Genomic DNA, 17,998 nt, shown 5'->3' on the forward strand with positions numbered 1-17,998 from the left:
AGAAATCCTTCAAGCCAGGTAGGCAGAAAATAATTAACAGTTACAAAGAACTAAGCAGGATGCTAGTTGCATAAAGAAAGGTTGTGCTCAGAAAAGATGGCAAGATAATAAGTGAGAAAAGCCAAGTCTAACAGAGAACACTGAGTCAGGGATACAAAAGGAACCTGAACAGCGCTATTGGACAGGAGTCAGAGAACAGGTGCCAGTGCAGGAGAAAACTAACAAGAACCACTTTACGAAGCAGAGCTAGGAACATGCCATGAGGTTGAAGCTTGAGCAAGTCGGAGCAAAACTGCAGACTCAGAAAGACTTTGCAAACAAAACCAAAATAAAAGCAACAAGGGCCTTTAAGACTATAAAAGTGACATTACAGGGACTGGTCACAAATATATCCAATCCAAATTTAAGGGCTTTGACAGGACAGGCTCTGGACATAAATGAAAGAGACAGCTTCAGTGTGTGGCAAAGTGGTATCACGAACCAGTCATGATCCAGCATACCTGTGTGACCCATCCACTCTGGGTGTGTACAGACCCCTCCGTGCTCAGGCCATGTGGCCATCTACCCTGCACCTGTACAGATCTCATGATACTTAAGCCACATGTGACCCATCCATTCTGCATACACACATTCCACGATGCTCATGTCACATGACCCATCCACTCTGTGTGCACACAGACCACTCCACGCTCAGGTTGTGTGTGGCCATCGACTCTGCACCTGCACACACAGATCCACAATGCTTAAGCCACATGTGTACTTACAAAGCTGGCTTATTTCAGTTCTGCTAAAGATTGGAATGAGGGACAGTGGGAGAAAGGCTACAGAGGCAGTCTTCAATGGAGAAGTATCATATCCTTCTCATCATGGGGGCTTAGTAATAAGGGGGCTACTGGGAACCTAACAAAGACAGGATTCTGAGCTCTGTTCTCTATAAAGTCAAGCTGGCAATGACCCCCTCTTTGCAAAGAAAGCACTAAGTGACACTTCTGCCACCCCTAGAGTCTCAATATTTGCCAACTGTATTTACATTTTCTGTACTTCCATCTTATGTTTCCTGGCTTTAAAACAACTATGAAGATGATATAATACTCGCTGCTGAGTAAGTTTAAAGCTCTCTGCATAGCTAGCAACCTTCTCACCCCAAGAAGACAATAGAGTTGCACTTATATATAATTACTAAAGACTTACCTAAGACTGTAAAAATTTAAAAACAAATCCAGTAATTGCACCCCTTATTTTATAAACTATTAGACATTTTTTTAATGAAAGCAGCTGGGAAAACCTCAAATAAAACGTCACTACAGATGCCACACATAGAGTGGCTTTCTAGAGCTGTGCTGCCCAACACAGAAGCCACTGGTCACCTGTGGTTACTTAATTTACAATCAAACTAATTAAAATTAAAATGCGTCCCTTGACGGTGTTCAGTGTCCACACCTGGCTACTGAGTGGACAGCAGGATCAGAACATGTCCGTCAGCACAGGAAGTTCTAGAGACCCGGCACCTGGAACTGGGGAGAGTGTGCAAGTGGGGATGTCCTGTCACAGCATGCACAGCCTACAGCAGCCCTTGGGTCCTGCAGGCCCTCCCCAGGAAGCATAGTCCCTGTCTGCGGTCTGCTTGCTGGGGACAGGCTATCTGCACTGCTCCTGAGCTGCTCTGCCAAGGGTTTATCAGTGAGACATGACTGTACTTTGTTTGTATGGGTATAAATCCTCCTGCATAATCAAAGTAATATCAAACCATAAGATTCTTTTATAATTTGAAGAGAGTAAAACTATATTTGCATGTTTAAACAGGAAATTCCAATTAAATACAAATTATATGGCTTTCTTGGTATGGATTTAACTTGCAAAAAAATTTTGACAGAGGAGCAGTACTTGAAATCTTAAAGTCCAGTCAATTAAAAAAACAGCAACTTCCAGGTGATTCAAGGATTGAATTTGAAAAGCAATTCTGTGAACAAAGACTAAATGAAGACTTGCAATTCATTTAACTATTGCAGACAGTTTTTCAGTTCACATTTTGAGGATGATTTAAGCGTTTATATGAACATTCAAAAACTTACTTCAAAATTAAGATCCTGGATCAAGATATCTCCATTTGGTGTTGCTAAAATAACATGATCAAACCTACCGAGGAAATTAATAAGAAGAGGACAATTAAAAAACATGTAAGGAACTCATACAACTCAGTATCAAAAATACCAATAATGCGTCTGAAAAAGGGGCAAAGGACCTGAGTAGACACTTCCTAAGAGGAAGCCAGATGGCCAGCTGGCATGTGAGAAGGCGCTCGATCTCTAATCACCAGGAAAATGCAAATCAAAACTGCAACGAGAATCCCCTCACATGTTAGGATAACTGTTATCAAAAACGACAAGAGGTAAGGACCCGTTCCATGTGGTCAATAAGGATGCAAATTAATACAGCCATTATGGAAAACATATGGAGGGTCCACAAAAAATTAAAGATATAACTGCCAAATGACCCACCAATACTACTTCCAAAGAAAGTAAAATCCATTATCTCAAAGAGGTATCTGCATTCCATGTTCACTGCAGTATTTTTCACCACGCCAAGATGTGGGAGCAGCCTAAATGCCCTTCAAACTGATGAAAGAATACACAGTGTGCGTGAATGAATACACACACGCATGCACATATGGAATATTATTCAGCTTTAAAAAAAAAAAAGTAGGAAACCCTGCCATTTTTTACATGGATGGTGCTGGAGAGCATTACACTAAGCAAAATAAGCAAGACACAAAAGGAAACATACTGCATGATCTTATCTGTACGTGGAATCTAAAATAGTCAAATTCATGGAAGTACAGAGGATGACAGTGGCTGCCAGGGGCTGAGGGAGGGAATTGGGGGTGACAGCGGTCAGAGGGCATAAAGTTTTCAAGATGAGTAAGTTCTCGAGGTCTAAATGCACAGACTGGGCAACTGTTAAAGATGATGCACCACACAGTTGAAATTTACTAAGCTGGATCTTAAATTCTCAGCCCATGCATAGGCATATTCAAATGGCAACTACGCAGAGATGACAGACACATTAATTAGCTAGAACGTGGTCGTCATTTTACAATGTATACTTGACATCAAAACGCTACGTTATATTGCTCAAACATACACAACGTTATGCCATGGCATCTCGAGGCGTTTCTGAGACATTCCTTTTTAAATCAGACATGAAGGGCCGTGATGCCTGTGGCGTGGAGCCTTTCCTCTGCACTTACTTTATAACATTGTCTGCATTGATGATTTCTCCAGCACCAGGTATCAAGGGACTGAGCTGCACTCCTTCAGGACCTAAGGGGAAAGTCAGAGTTAACGCATCCTGTCACATCAGCAAGGACTGAGCTGTGAGCTCAACCTGTGACACTCATACTTACCCCTTTCCTGCTGTGACACCATCGTGCGCTCGTATTTGCCATGATTTAAATCCTTCAGTACTTGCATTAACTCTGTGATCCGGGCAGTAAAACTACAATTTTAAAAAAGAAAAGCATAGTTCTTCAGACTGTTGTCACATTCTTTAGTCACACAAGTGTGACTGAAGCTTCTAAATGTCCCATTGAGTTTAAGGGAGGCACTCTGAAAGATTAAGAACGTGCCTGCTCTACCGCTTCCTAAGAAAGCAGGAACGTGGGAAAGGGCAGAGGTTTCACAGGAAGGGGATTTTCAATGTGGCTGTGTGCACTGCGTGGGGTGACTGCACATCATATGGAAGGATGGCATCTCTATCAAGGAAAGAACATTCTAGATGCATGCCAAATGCACACGGCCTCCCAGAGATGGAGGAGTTGGGCATCAGTGCACCTTTCTTTTCTGAGGAGGAGCTGTTACATGGACATCACTGTGTTAAAACAGAGAAAGGACCAATGACAAGAGACTGTAGAGCATGAGAATGACATAAGGCCAGAGAAAGTTCTCTGCATCAGAGAAGCAAAATGGGACTTTTTTGAACAAGGAAGAGAAACCTCCTACAGGACACTTTGGATGATGATGGATAGATGCACTTATGGTCTTGACGGTGGTGATGGTTTCACAGGTGCATTACTTGTTTACATACTCATCATGAACTATGTAGATTGCAGTGTGAATCACACACTAATGAAGAACCTCCTCAAAGATGAGACCCAGCCCACAACGCCATGAACTATAAAGAAAAGCTATTAACAAGCACAACGAATGTCAGCATTCTCCAGAGCAAGAGAAGCCTCACAGAGGTTCACAATGTCTATCTGCCATGAAGACCTAACATGTCACAGCAGGAAGAAGGAATAAAGAGGAAGCATGAAGATGGTGACTAGGACACCAAGTCACCAAATTCCTCAGGTGAGCTCAAGTGTATGGCGCTTTTTATGTTACAGTGGTTTCTTTTTTAAATCCCACACTACGCCCTTTATGGTAGAGTTCTAAATACTGAAATATCTAATGTCTTCCCATTTAAGAACAACTTTACAATATGGCTACATCTACAACTGAACCTACAAATTAACTTGTCATTTTTAGTTCATTAAAATCTACCTCTGTTCATTCACTTTACTAAGTTGCCAGTATCAAAATCTAAGGGAAAAACCTATAGTGACGAACAAAAGAGTTCAAATGAGAAAATTCTACCCACTGAGGTGAACTGCTGTGACTCAGGACTAGACTGTCCTGACTCTTCATTTGTCAGCTCATCCACACTGTCACCCATGCAACACCCGGCTCTAGCACAAGGCTGACAACAGCTATCTTCAGGAAGCAGGAAAAGTTCATGTCAGAGAAAAATCTTCCTCCATTGTCTATCAAAAACAGCTTCCTAGAGAAGGAAAGGCTGACTCTTTATCGTAACTGGGCAGAGTCATAAAGGATAACATATTTTTAAAAAAACTACTCTGCTACTGAGTGCTGGTGACTCACACCTGTAATCCCAGCTACTTGGGAGGCTGCTATCAGGAAGATCACTGTTCAAAGCCAGCCTGGGCAAATAGTGTAAGAAACCCCATTTCCAAAATAGCCAGAGCAAAATGGACTGGAGGTGTGGCTCAAGCAGCAGAGCACCTGCTTTGAAGCATGAAGTCCTGGGTTCAATCCCCAGCTCCACCAAAAGGAAGAGAGAAAAAGTTACTCTGCGGGTTGTTCACCGTCAGCCTTACCCGGCCAGTCTAGTCATCTCGCGCCCAGCCAGGACAATGCGGCCCAGCGCTTGAGACATCCGCAGAAGCATCCGCCCGCTTTGGTAGTAGTCCTGAAATGGAAAGACACGCACTTACATTTCCGATGCTAAAACGGGGCTCACGCATACACGCTCACGTGACTGCTTCCCGCTTTACCTCCAGAAGCTCCGAATGTGTGCTCCTGACATGTCGAGGGTGAGTCAGATCTAGGAAAGGGCGGCTGACCACCAGGTAACCGACCACAGTGGCAATGTCTGAAACACAGTGGTGTTAAAACATGCACTGCTTGACTTTTCCGCAAATCTCATTACACCAGCTCTTTTAAGACACACTTACATTTGGCAATTATGTTATCAACGAAGCCCATAGAAAACCGAAAGAAAATGAAATTATGTAGGTGCTCCACCTGGCAAAACACAAAAACAAAATGAGTTTTTTAATATATAAAAAGTTAATTTACCACGAGGATAAAGCCAACTGGATAGTCCATTTATCCAACAAAATCCTGTGGGTGCCTATGGTTTCTGATGACACTGCACCCCACACTTTGCCACACAGTGCTGGTCACAGCGCAGGTGCAAACACGTCATTCAATCATTTTTATGCATGCACAACAAAAATGACATGAACAACTTTAACACCACTGTTTCCCTAGTATGTAACCGCCCCCAGCTTGTTGGAGCTCATCAACAACGAAAGAAAATAGCGAAGGATGAGCAAATCTGAAAGAAACAGCCAGTGGTTGCCTGTGGCAGGCACCTGGTCCGTGCTTTCTCTCAAGGTGACAGCACACCTGCCCTGGTCAGAGTGCTGATGCAAATACTGCAGTCCACACAGCTGCATCTAGAGCTTCGATCTGAGCACACAGCATGTCAACATCCAAATCTAAAAACGCTTCTCATTCTGGAGTCCTAGGGTTCTCCAACTGTCCTTCAGACTGTTCAAGGCAGTGCACGATCTGCTGCACGGGCTCCACTGTGCTCCTTCTGGCTGTGCTGCAGATACCTAAGGCCCCTGCAGGGGCCAGTCGTCCTCCAAAACATGGCCTTAAGTGACTTGAGACAGTGATCTAAAACCTCAAGCATGCTCCACTGGGTGAGCCAAAGTCCAATTTCTGAAATAATTTAGCAACTTCCTTAACTTTTCTAAAGGACAAGCTTAACTCCATAACTTGAGCTAAAATGTGAGTTCCCTGGAGGCAGAATTCAAACCAGCACATTCACTATGCAATTATCATCCGCACCCAGGGAGGATGGCCACTAAGCACCTTAGAAGGCACTCAATGTCTTTGAGTGAATACTGAATAAAATTACAGGAACTCAAATTTTTCAAGTAGCAAGTAAATAAAAAGAGAAGCACAGCTTTCATGAGGAACAAAGTTTACATTCTACATCAAAGGTCAGCAAACTATGACCCACCATCCAAATCCAGTATGCACTTGCTGTAATTAAAGCTTTTTAGAACACTGACCAACACAGCTGACCAAGGTCTGGAAAGTTGAAAATATACTCAAGCTATCTCCTCCTTTGCAGAGAAACTTTGCTGAAGCCCACTCTACTCACGCATCTTTACTGTGTTGCATGACTGCTACAGAACACACAGCATCACTGTGCTTATCAATAAGACTCCTTAAGCAACTACTGCAAAAATATACCCAAGTATTTTAATAAACATAACCGTTCTTATAAATGGGCAATTTAATATGCTGATAGGATAGTTTTTATCTCTAGTTTTAATTTAAAATGTGTACCCTTATGTACACAAGATATATAGATAGATACTTTACACACACACACACACACACACACACACACACACACACCCCTTTCCATAAATACCCAAGGCTCAATTATGTTATCTTACCAGTTTTCGGAAGACTGAGTGGATTGTCTGCTTTTCTCTTTTATTCCCATTGTAAAAGGCAATTTCTTCACTGTTAAAGAAAAGGATTTGGCAATTAATTGCAATATTGCCTAAGCCTGAAAAATAACTGAAACACTGTATTTGATGACTAAACATTTGTACTTCAATGGACATCTTTGAGGCATCTCAAGCCAGGGATTGTACTTGCAATCCACTCTCAGCTATCAGAACACAGAAGTGTACACCTCAATGAACCACAGACTGGACTACAACTTATGCCATATGTAGCCTGGCATACCAGAAAAGGTATGATGGGCTTAACTCTCAAAAACCTGAAATAAGACAATGAAGGAAGATGCCACAATACCCAGAAAGACATGGCTAGGACAGACATTGTAGACTGTAAGTTAAAGTACAGACCCAAACAGGAGTGAAGGGAAAGAATGACAGTAAGAAAAACACAGGTAGCAATGCCTTGACATACAGCCTTTGAAAAACAGAAATGCAGGCTAGGTTCTGGCAGCTTCCCAGAACCAGCTCCCAGGAGTCCTATATGCACCACAATTTCTTTCTTATTCTTGGAAGCCCACCATATCCTCACAATTCCCCTTTTCCTGAGCTACCTTGAATGAGTCCACAAAGACCACAAGGATCTGACTAGGAAAGAGAGAGAATCTCCAGATGAAGAAAGCTTCAATTTAAGCAAATTTGCTAAAGTCACGTAGCTAGCAAGTCAGGAGCTACAGTCCTCCTGCAATGCAAGTACGACGTACCCCGTCGCAGAAGTACCTCTCACAGCACAAAACTCCATGTATCCCCACTCAAACAGCCTTCAGTAAGCATGCTCTCTTAAGTATTTTTCCTTAAAAGTTTATGTGAGTTTTATACTCCACTCCAAAATGCAGCTGTAGTCATTCCATTGTAAAAGGAAGCTATCTCCTATCTCAACCTCTTCAAGTAAAATGAACTTCCCATAAAGGTGCATGACATTTGGCCTGTGGTTCTCGGTGTTAAGAGCCCCAGGGACCAGAATCCCAGGGTAAGAGAATCCCACAACGCCACAGCTATATCAGCTGCTTTTCTCATGTCCTTTTACCTCCTCTACACTCTAAGCCAACAGAGGAAGAGAGGCAAGGACTCTCCTCACCTGAGTCCTCCGGTGACAGTCAAAAACCTGAAGGAATGAATACCCGCTGACGCTGGCAACTTCTTACACAATATTGATTCTCTTCAAGACAGTCTTCCTGGGGGCCCAAGTTTTCGTAAAGCTCTCCATCCTTCTCTGTGCACTCTATGCTTTGGTCTCAACCCCATTCAGAGGGGAGGGTTCCCCCTGATTTAAGCCAATCACTTTGCTGGAACTGCTTCAGGCTCAGGCCAGTGAGATGTGAGCAAAGTCGGCCATGGGACTTTTCTATATATCTTTTCCAGTAAGGGTTCTTTGCTCTCTTAAAGGAAAACCAAAAGCATCGCCCTCTTTTGTTTCTGACCTTTTTGCAAGGAAGGGAGGCTGGTGAAACCAGCATTGCTTCTTCCACCTTGAGATCACAAGAAGGATTATAAGTGGGCAGAGTCAAGAGGACATCCAACCAGAGCCAGAGCCCTGACCTGTTGTATCTTATGGCTTCTTGGGTGAAGCAGGTATGTCGTTATGGTTGGAGACTCTTGAGTCAGACTTTGTTCTTACAGTTAAGAACAGCCTACCTTATACTACCTTCCATTTATTTTGCACATTACCATTCTGCTTAATCCTCTAGTCCCCAGCCTCCTAGGGCACAAAACTCCATATGTAAAGCTAGCCCCAAGCAAATAAGGAAGAGGGAACCCTGAAGAGAGTAATTTTCTAAGAAATTTCACAAATTCCTATAGAGTAATCTAGAGTATTCAATAAGTATTAGGACCCTCAAAATTGAATGAAAGTTGACAGATCAATAAAGACAATAAAACTGAGCTAGAAGAGGCACAGTATCAAATTTAATCCCCATAATGGTATTATTACCTATTGTAAGCAAGAAGTGTGAGGCTGTGAATAACTTGCTAAATCTTACATCCTTGAAGAGTGAAAGGGGACAGATTTTGAAACTAGTATGGCTGGCTTTAAAGCCTACATTTTTTTCTTCCTATTTTAGGCTTTAAAGCTATCTGAGCTAGGAGTGTAGCACAAGACACTGGGTTTAATTTATCCCAGCACTATCAGAAACAAAACAAACAAACAAAAAACTATCAGAAAAATGGGTAGAAACACAAGCTGTGAGAGTGAATTACTGAGCAATACTCAAATTTAAAACATTACGCTGAGTGTGGTGGTGCCTGACGATAAGCACAGTACTTGGGAAGTTGAGGATTTTGTTTGAGGCCAGCCTGAGTTACAAAACAAAACCCTGACTTAAAAGAAATAAATAACAAGTAAAGTTTGTGGGCAAACTGAGTCAAAATGTTTTTTGAAAAAATATTATCTGCAAATTTGAATTTTAATTATGTCATAACTAAATTTAAAATGAAATTAATACAGAGTGAGTCAAGGGGACATATCAAATGGTGATCAGAGATGTCACAAGGTTATCAGGAAAAAGGTTTGAAGCATGGAGGACTGCTTCTCTATAACATACACTTCAGAACAAGTAAAGACAGGCTTTTCTGAGGCCACATGAATGACATCACTCTCTATGAAATGGGTTTGCAGCATACCTGTTTGTGATAAGCCGGGCATTGACATATCTGTATTCACCTTCATACTTTTGCTCGGTCACTGTCATCTTCCCAATGGGTCTTCGAAGTCGAGTCAGGAATAGCCCAGAAACCAGCAGGTAGGCCATCATACATGCTGGTCCCTGTCATTATTGGAAGATAAGATACACGAAGGACATTACAACAAAACCTCCTCGGTGCAAACGTGTGCAATTTCTATAGCTAACGCCCGTGACTCCCAGTCGCTGATCCTTTGGTAACTGTCTCCAGTTTCTTTCCTGAGAAAACACTCGGTAGTCTACACTCCTCTACTCACCTGCTCTCCAGCCTCTGCAGCTCTTCCCCAGCTTGCTCAGTTGCCCACAGAGAACTTGTACTTAAATTCACATTTTTCTGTGGTATCTGACACTCTTCTGTTGGAATTCTCCTTAACATTCTCTCAGACCCCACACAGATCTCAGACCCCTTTTTGCCTCCTATCTGAACATTAGTATTCCCCCAGGTTCCTTTCTTAGGTCTCTTCTCACCCCAAATGTACACCGCTAGTCCCACCATACTTAGGAACTCAGACATTATTGCCAAGCAAGTACCGTACACCTCATCTCACCTGCAGTGTGCCAATGTCTAAAGCTCAATTCTCCCAAGCAAGCTCTCCTGCCTTGCCCTGCAGGAGCTCCTTGCATCCAGCTAATGCATTTTCTAACTTTGCAAATGACCTCGTCACCCGATGACCATCTAAGAAGCTTCCAGCTTACCTTTCCAGGCTCATTGTAGGCCCTTCTTTCCTTTCTGAATGTACCCTATGTTCTGCCATACCAAAAAATTGTTTCCTGAACTGCCATTCAGCATGGTGGTTTTATGTCTGGCAAGTTTGACATATCTAATGGGCACTTACTTATCTCCTTAAAACAGTTCAAATATCAGCTTTTCTTCCAGGTACTAAGTACTTCCCTGAAACTTCCATTATATTTCATTATCATTGCTAGTGTAATGACTTCTTTCATTATATTGCAATTTGTCCTCAGAAAGAACATTTTATTTCTACTCTCTAGCATAGTATATGTGAAAAACAGTGGATGTCCAAGATTTTAAAATTACACCTGGCTCGTTCAATGCACTTCCACAACCATTGCAAATATGGACCAAAAAAATGGCTAAAACTCCTGTAAGGAAATGCAGAATTAAGTAACATGTAAACACACATGAACATAAGAAGGACAATACTCCAGCACAGACACAAGAGAGGCTAAGTCATCACTCTCACACACAACAGTAAATTCTGACAACGATTAAACCTTAATCAAAGAATTAAAAGGACAGACAAAACATTCAGTAAAAACCACTTTCTGCAGTGTTGTGGAAAGCAACAGAAGCCAGCACATATTAATTAACCACCTGCCAAGAAGACATGCATGCACATGTACACATACGCACATGAAGCCACACTACTGTACAGAGTGCTACAGATGTGAACAGCAAGATTCCATAGGACTAACTGACTAAGAATTCCATGAGACGCACACAGAAAACTTAAGGTGACTCGTGCTATCACAAACGTCAGAGCCAGGGCTGGAAGGCTCCTGGGACAGCCAACAGTTTATATTATAAAATATGCTTGAAACTACTATGCCCATTCCAATGAATTGCTCATATTTCAACATTCAAATTTTATACTAGAATGGCTGCCTTCAATTTTCTTTTTAGACATTACTTTGTGATAAGTGCATATACGGTTACTGCCATAAAATGTTTCCAAGTGTCTGACCAAAGGGATATTAAAAAGCCAAGTAATAATGCTTTTAAAATCTCTAGTACTATACTGTTTTATAACCAGACTACATTAGCCACACGATGTGAAAACATGTCTGTACAAAAAATCCTTAAACTATCACGCTAGTCACTACAGGGTGTTATGGCAATTTAAGAGGGAGAATAAAAGTAGACTTACCTGAGCGCCAATTGCACTTGTTAACTTGAAAATATACAAAACTATATCTAAAAATGGCTGCAAAATAGACAATAGAACAAAGAGAATTAGAGCTAAGAACTAGAGGGGTTGCCTAGACTGCTAGCCAGTACAGCACACTGAACACACAAGGCTACTCTTCATGCAGCACTCTCCTCGTGCAGAATGGACCAATGGCATGTACCTCACAATGGAGATAGGCTGAACAGTTCTTACTGACCATCTAGTGCAAGAAACACATTGTCTTCCACCAGCTCTGACAGCTCTACAGTGATAACTGACCATAATTAACTTACCGACTTCTCAGTGTGTATGGAGGCCCTGACCAAGATTACTGAGTTGTAACCCCACATCCACTACCCACTTTCCTGGTTTCTAGACATCTTCACCTGTAAAGTAAGAGGGCCTTCCTACTCTAATACTGTTTGAGTGTGTTACTCATTTACCACAACTAAATACTAAAATAATCAAGTAGGCCTCTGATCCTAAACTTGCATTATAAAACTCAAGCTCCTGGAACTAGAATGGTACTGCTTCTCGTGCAGAGGCAACTCAAGAATTGGACCTACGAACTAGACTGCTGAACTGATAACTACACACGTTACACGCTACGTACAAAATGGCACTGCGGCACTAGCAGCATTACTCTGAAGTGCTTTCCAAGGAACCCAGGCTGCTCTTTCACTTTGCCTCGGTCAACTCCATTACTATGGTACACGGCTCGGTTTACAAATGAGTTACAACTAAGAGGCACCTTTTCTTTTCTTTTTGTCTTAAGTATTATCAAGAAGACAAAAGTATGGCAAAATTCAAGTACATTTAAAAATTACTGACAAAAATTAACTCATAATTTAAATCAAAGAATTTTCAAACAGCAAATACACTGTAGAGCAACACTACTATTAATTTAGTAACACATCTCTATGGCAGTGACAAGAACTGAGACACAGTTTTGCTCAAAGTGCCAACATGTAAAAAATATGCAATCATCTGTCTATGAACGGGCCGTAAAGCACAAGACAAGTTTTATGCGCACCATCCACCCAGAGAGCAAACTTCGAGTGTGGTGAAAGCTAATCACTAAGCTGTGAGCAGCTGTCAGTTTCTAGAGCTTGGGGCCAGTCATCAAAGACTTCTGGAGCGCTAAAGGAAAGGACCAAGTCTGGCACAGTGAAAAGTTCCTTCCTAGTGGCCCTGTAGTAAGGAGGAAAGTTTTTGTGAGTACACATAACTTTTCCAAGAGCTGCCTCTCCTCCGTCCACATGGCTGAAGCAGGAGCACTCCTGGTGCTCCATCGTGACCCAGACACTTACGGTCTTCATGTCAAGAGACTGAACACCTTGGTTGATTGTGAACAGAAGCAAAGAGAGCACGATCAAGTCAGCTTGAGCCACCTCCCACCCCAGACCAAGGGCAGCCATGTGAAAGAGAGTGAGAGAAGAGCACCTCAGATAAGAGGGCCGGGTGGACTAGCATACAGGTGTTGCTATCAACACAGCAGATAACGACAGAGACAGTGGCTTACAGGGAAGACTACAGAAACAGTGCGGGGCTGGCAAGAGGGCGGATACAAACAGGAAGACAGCAATCTGGTTCAAGACCTATCAGAACCAAGAGCTTTGGCAGCACTCTAAGAAAGGAGGAAACGGCAAAGAAAAACTTAAACTTCCAACAATTTATTAGAATTAGAGCAATCCAGAGAAGAGACGTGGGTAGGAAGCCCCTCTAGTTTTATAGGTGTTGAATGAAAGCATGAATTGACAGGTCAATTTCCAGCAGATGCAGAAGTACATAGGAAAAGAGATGAGAATTCAAATTTCTATCCTTTTACTGAAATCAGCCTGCAAAATTCTTACGAAATCCTTACAAGGCACTAAATTATCAATTCTGGGCCAAACAACCATAATGGAAACTAAATGACCATAGACTTAAAACTACTAAATCATTCTAATTTTCTTATAAAAGCACTGAACTTTGATATGCTGCTGTTCTGCACATCCAATCAATTCTACATAAACTTGCTTAGATTCAAAATTCAGTGAAGTCAACACAGAATGTGTTAAGAATAGGGAGACTCACCTTGCTAAGATTTGAGTACAGGTCAACTACACTGTTACAAAACTTCTCTACATCTTGTGTAAGCAGCTGGTCTGGGTTGGCGATTCTGTTGTCCAGATTTCCCATCTTATAATATGTGAACGCTCTAAGACAGCAGGAAGAAAATTTTACGACAGTCATTTCGAAAACAGAACAAAAAATATTCACATTACGCCACCTAGTGCATACACACAAACAGAAAGTTTGGAGACCCTAAGCACTGCCCTCGTCACTGCAGAGAGGACACACATTCAGAGGGCGACAGCTTGCCAAGCAGTGGAAGAACCGGACTAGACTCCACATTACTCAGCTGGTGCCCAACACGCTTCCACTTGCAGGCTGTTTTCTTGAACAACAGCTCCATAAGTAAGAACAAGGTCTGTGTCTGAGCATCACAAATGTAACTTGGCAGCGGGCGGTCACTTACTTGAGGTACTCATCGTAGAGGTGTCTGGTAAGCCTCACTCGGAAGCAGAGCTTGAGCTCGTTTAGCCCATACTTGAGGAAGTTGTTGACCAGGGAGATCTAAACAAACAACCACTGTTACTGCTCTGTGATTTACTTCTCTGTCGTTCGCTCACTGTAACCCCAAACCTATGATTTTTGTAACTGATACAATTCAATTCTGTTTTACCTAAAATTTGTAGCAATACAGAAGAACAAACTAAACCAAATGCAACTGGCTTTAATTACTTTATATTAAACTTTACATGGAACTTAACTTTAAAATATTATTAATCATGAAATGTATTTTGCAATCTTTTTCTTGGGGTTTGAACTCAGGGCCTTGCACTTGCTAAGCAGGTGCTCTACCACTTGAGCCATGCTTCCAGTTCCTTTTCTGCTTCAGTTATTTCTCAGATAGGGACTTTCATTTTCCCATGGGGATTGGCTTGGACCATAATTCTAACTATGCCTCCCACATGGCCAAGATCACAGGGATGCACCACTACACCCAGCTTTTTTATGGATATGGGAGTCTCACTAACTGCCTGGCTGGCCTCAAACTGACCTATTCTATACAAAGACCTGATTTTAGAAGCTCAGACTCTTAAGCTTATGCCTTTGTTTCCTGTATCAGCAGGACAACCCTAGACAGCAAAGTGTAAACACGTTATATGTGCCTTTGTTTAGAAAACAGGATGCTTTATACCAACTAATGCTGTTTTCCAGATTACCTCTAGAACCATCTTTACTAATGTTCTTCATCACTGTACCAAACTTCATACTTTCACATCTCTGAACAACATTCACACTTCAAATTCACGTCTACTAAATTTTATGAGGTAGTGTTTGCACGACCAGCATGGTCGTCTGCTGGCTCCTGATCTTTGGTATCTGTTGTTTATCGCAACTTTTTGTTTTAAAAGGTCTAAAAACTCTGTATGTCCATTATCAAGCTTTTAAAGTCAAAGTTTCTTTTATATTTTCAATTTAATTGGATTTTACAACCAAACTTCCCTTTTCTACCCTGAAATTTAGAACACTAGAAGTTTTATAGGGCCAATAAAATAAAAATAAACACCAAATGAGGAAAATTACTTATGTTTTAGACTAAACAATTCATTTCTAAGAAATTCAGATCATAAATTTAATAATTAATATTAAGTTTCAATTTAACTTAATAGTGGTTCAAGTTACAATACTTTATGGCCTAAATCAACAGCTCTCAACCAAGGTGACTTGCCCCCATCTTACCCCCTATTTGGCAAAATCTGGGGATATTTCAGGTGCCATGACTGGGAAAGGGGTACTTTTGACATCTAAAAGGATGCTGCGAGCACTGGATTAAACCTTACTGAAGGTTAAAAGAAAGAAGACGAAAACACGTATGTATACATGTACACTGTCAATGAAATTGAGCCAAACATAATTTAAAAAAATTTTTCTGTCTAGCATAAACATTTACAATGAAAAATTAGGCTTTAAGTTACAAAACTTAACTCAAAACTAGAATTTGATATCATTACCTTTAAAGAATTTAATAAGTAAAATCCTCGGAGATTTTAATAAGATGAAGTTGTCCCTCTAAATCAGTAAAATTTGCAAAGGAATGAACTTACGAGAGGCATGGCAGCGATGAAGTTGAATAAGTACCTCTTGAAATCTTTACTGCTACGACCAATGATACAACTGCAAACCAGCACATGCAATGCATTAGTTGTCAAAGAAGCAAAATGTAACACCAAGAAAACTTCTGTGAAGCTCTAAAATTAGTCCTGGACATTTCAACCAAGTCAAAAGAAGAGGAAAAACATGTTCTTATAAAAATAGGTTTGCAACTTTTGGTAGGTTTTTCCCTCCATGTTACTGTTTTAATACAATTGTACGGGTCTTTTACAATGTAATATTTTGCTATTTAAATGACCTCTAAATGGTTAATGTACCATAGTATCTTTTTTTGGTTTTGCAACTTTTGAAATGTTATGGTTATAAAACAGTCTGCTTAAATTTCACTCTCATAACAAAATTAGGTAGGAATGGTAACCAGAGCTGTGGCTATAGCTCAGTGCAAGGTGTAAGTCAGACCCCTGCCTTGTTGGGGGTCTAGTCAAACAATCCACAGCTTCAAGGTCCCAGGAATGGGTGCTGGATGCTATGGATAAGTCAAAGCAGTGCTGGCTTGTTTTTAAATACTTTAACATCCTCAATTTTCACTGTCATGAACTAATGATGACAGAAAGACAGACCCATAGGGGAGCTGACTGGCAAACTTCCACTTTAAAGGTCAAGAGCAAGTATTTAAGGCTTCATGGGCATTAGGGTTCCTTTGCAACTACCAGCTCAGCATTATGGTGTTAATAACGGCCAAGAACGGGCCAGCTGCGCTTTGGGAAAATTTTACCTAAATAGAAGGCGAGTGGTAAGGTGTTGCCTGTGGGTCCCGGAACTAAAAGAGACGTCAGCGAAGCCTCAGACAGTTCTGTAGAGGCTTCAGCTCCCTAGACACAGTTCAGCTACATCAGCCCCCTCTTTATGTGCTTTTCTTTTACAAACGCCCGTTTTTAAAATATACATTAAGAATTTAAAGTGGGGCGGGGAAATGGCCCGAACAATGTATGCACATACGAATAATTGAATTTAAAAAAAGAACTTAAAGTGAAGCATACAGTACATTACCAAAAGTTGGCAAGCCATTATTCCATCACATAAATCAAGGGCCTTTGAGGAGAATGCGTCTTTGATTTTCTGTGATACATCACAGAACTCTGTTATTCAAAGAATTCCTATTCATATCCCCAAACAGAATAAAATAAATTTTCAGAAAAGCTGCACTAAGTAACCTAAACCTAGCTGCCATCAAAAATATGGTGCTATATATATGATAGGGCGATAACTTCCTTTTCATGAGCATGCAGGTAAATATTTGAGGAAATCTGAGGTAAACAAAGCTAACACACGTCTTCATCAAAGACCTTCTCAAAGATTTTGATATAGGGCTGGGGAGTGGCTTAAGTGGTAGAGCGTCTGCCTGGCAAGCGGGAGGCCCTGAGTTCAAAACCCTGTGCCACACACACAAAAAAACTTTAATATATAATGTGATCACCGTATCCCCCCGAGAAGGGTTATGGCACATAGCATTTCCTTTTGATACTTTTCGGAAAGCTAATGGGAAAATTAGATTCAATTTTGATTGAACTTGTAAAAAGCAAAAACCACTTTTTAAAAAAGCTGAACTAGAGTAAAGTTAAAATGGACGCATACAAAAATGCTGCTTATAGTAACAAGGATATTAGAACCACTAAGCAGCTAAAACCATACAAAATGCTTAGACAATAAGCTAAACCCATTCAAACAAACTACATAAACCACAGCATGCTAGCGCTGCCCAAACTGTGAAACTCTCAGCATGGCACAGCCCCAGCACAGCACATGCTGTCACTCAGCAACAGTTTACCATGGGAGTAGCAGCCACAAATTTAAAAAATGGTTCCTTGAATAAAGCCTCATTCCTGCTTATTATTCCACTGCAAAAGGAAAATAATAATTAATGAAGAGTAATTTTATACCAGTCCTAATCACTACTCCAAAATATGTAAGGATCTTTAGAAAAGAAAAGTAACTTGGTAACTTTAAAAGTGCAGATTGTAACCAAATGGGGAAGATAAAATGTATCTTTATAGTTAGAAAAAACAGTGCTTGCTTAAGAAAAGCGAAATTAGCATACATCCAATTAAAGGTGAGAATCTCTAATTTAGAAAATTAGT

General features: G+C 41.0%; 1 protein-coding gene across 1 annotated transcript in view; it reads right to left on the bottom strand.

Moving 5' to 3' along the window:
• Positions 1 to 17,998, bottom strand: part of Abcd3 (ATP binding cassette subfamily D member 3) — a 61,071-nt gene that overhangs the window by 13,180 nt on the left and 29,893 nt on the right. Inside the window, exons 5-16 of the mRNA XM_020163936.2 lie at positions 15,854 to 15,923; positions 14,218 to 14,315; positions 13,773 to 13,896; positions 11,676 to 11,732; positions 9,728 to 9,870; positions 7,040 to 7,109; positions 5,513 to 5,582; positions 5,333 to 5,430; positions 5,156 to 5,247; positions 3,404 to 3,495; positions 3,248 to 3,320; positions 2,073 to 2,136 (exon numbers count right to left, since the gene is read on the bottom strand). Of these exons, the coding sequence (XP_020019525.2) occupies positions 2,073 to 2,136; positions 3,248 to 3,320; positions 3,404 to 3,495; positions 5,156 to 5,247; positions 5,333 to 5,430; positions 5,513 to 5,582; positions 7,040 to 7,109; positions 9,728 to 9,870; positions 11,676 to 11,732; positions 13,773 to 13,896; positions 14,218 to 14,315; positions 15,854 to 15,923 (1,051 nt within the window). The remainder of the gene's footprint in view (positions 1 to 2,072; positions 2,137 to 3,247; positions 3,321 to 3,403; positions 3,496 to 5,155; positions 5,248 to 5,332; positions 5,431 to 5,512; positions 5,583 to 7,039; positions 7,110 to 9,727; positions 9,871 to 11,675; positions 11,733 to 13,772; positions 13,897 to 14,217; positions 14,316 to 15,853; positions 15,924 to 17,998) is intronic.

The sequence above is a fragment of the Castor canadensis genome, chromosome 12 (assembly GCF_047511655.1).
Source record: "Castor canadensis chromosome 12, mCasCan1.hap1v2, whole genome shotgun sequence".
In the NCBI taxonomy this organism is placed as follows: Eukaryota; Metazoa; Chordata; class Mammalia; order Rodentia; family Castoridae; genus Castor; species Castor canadensis.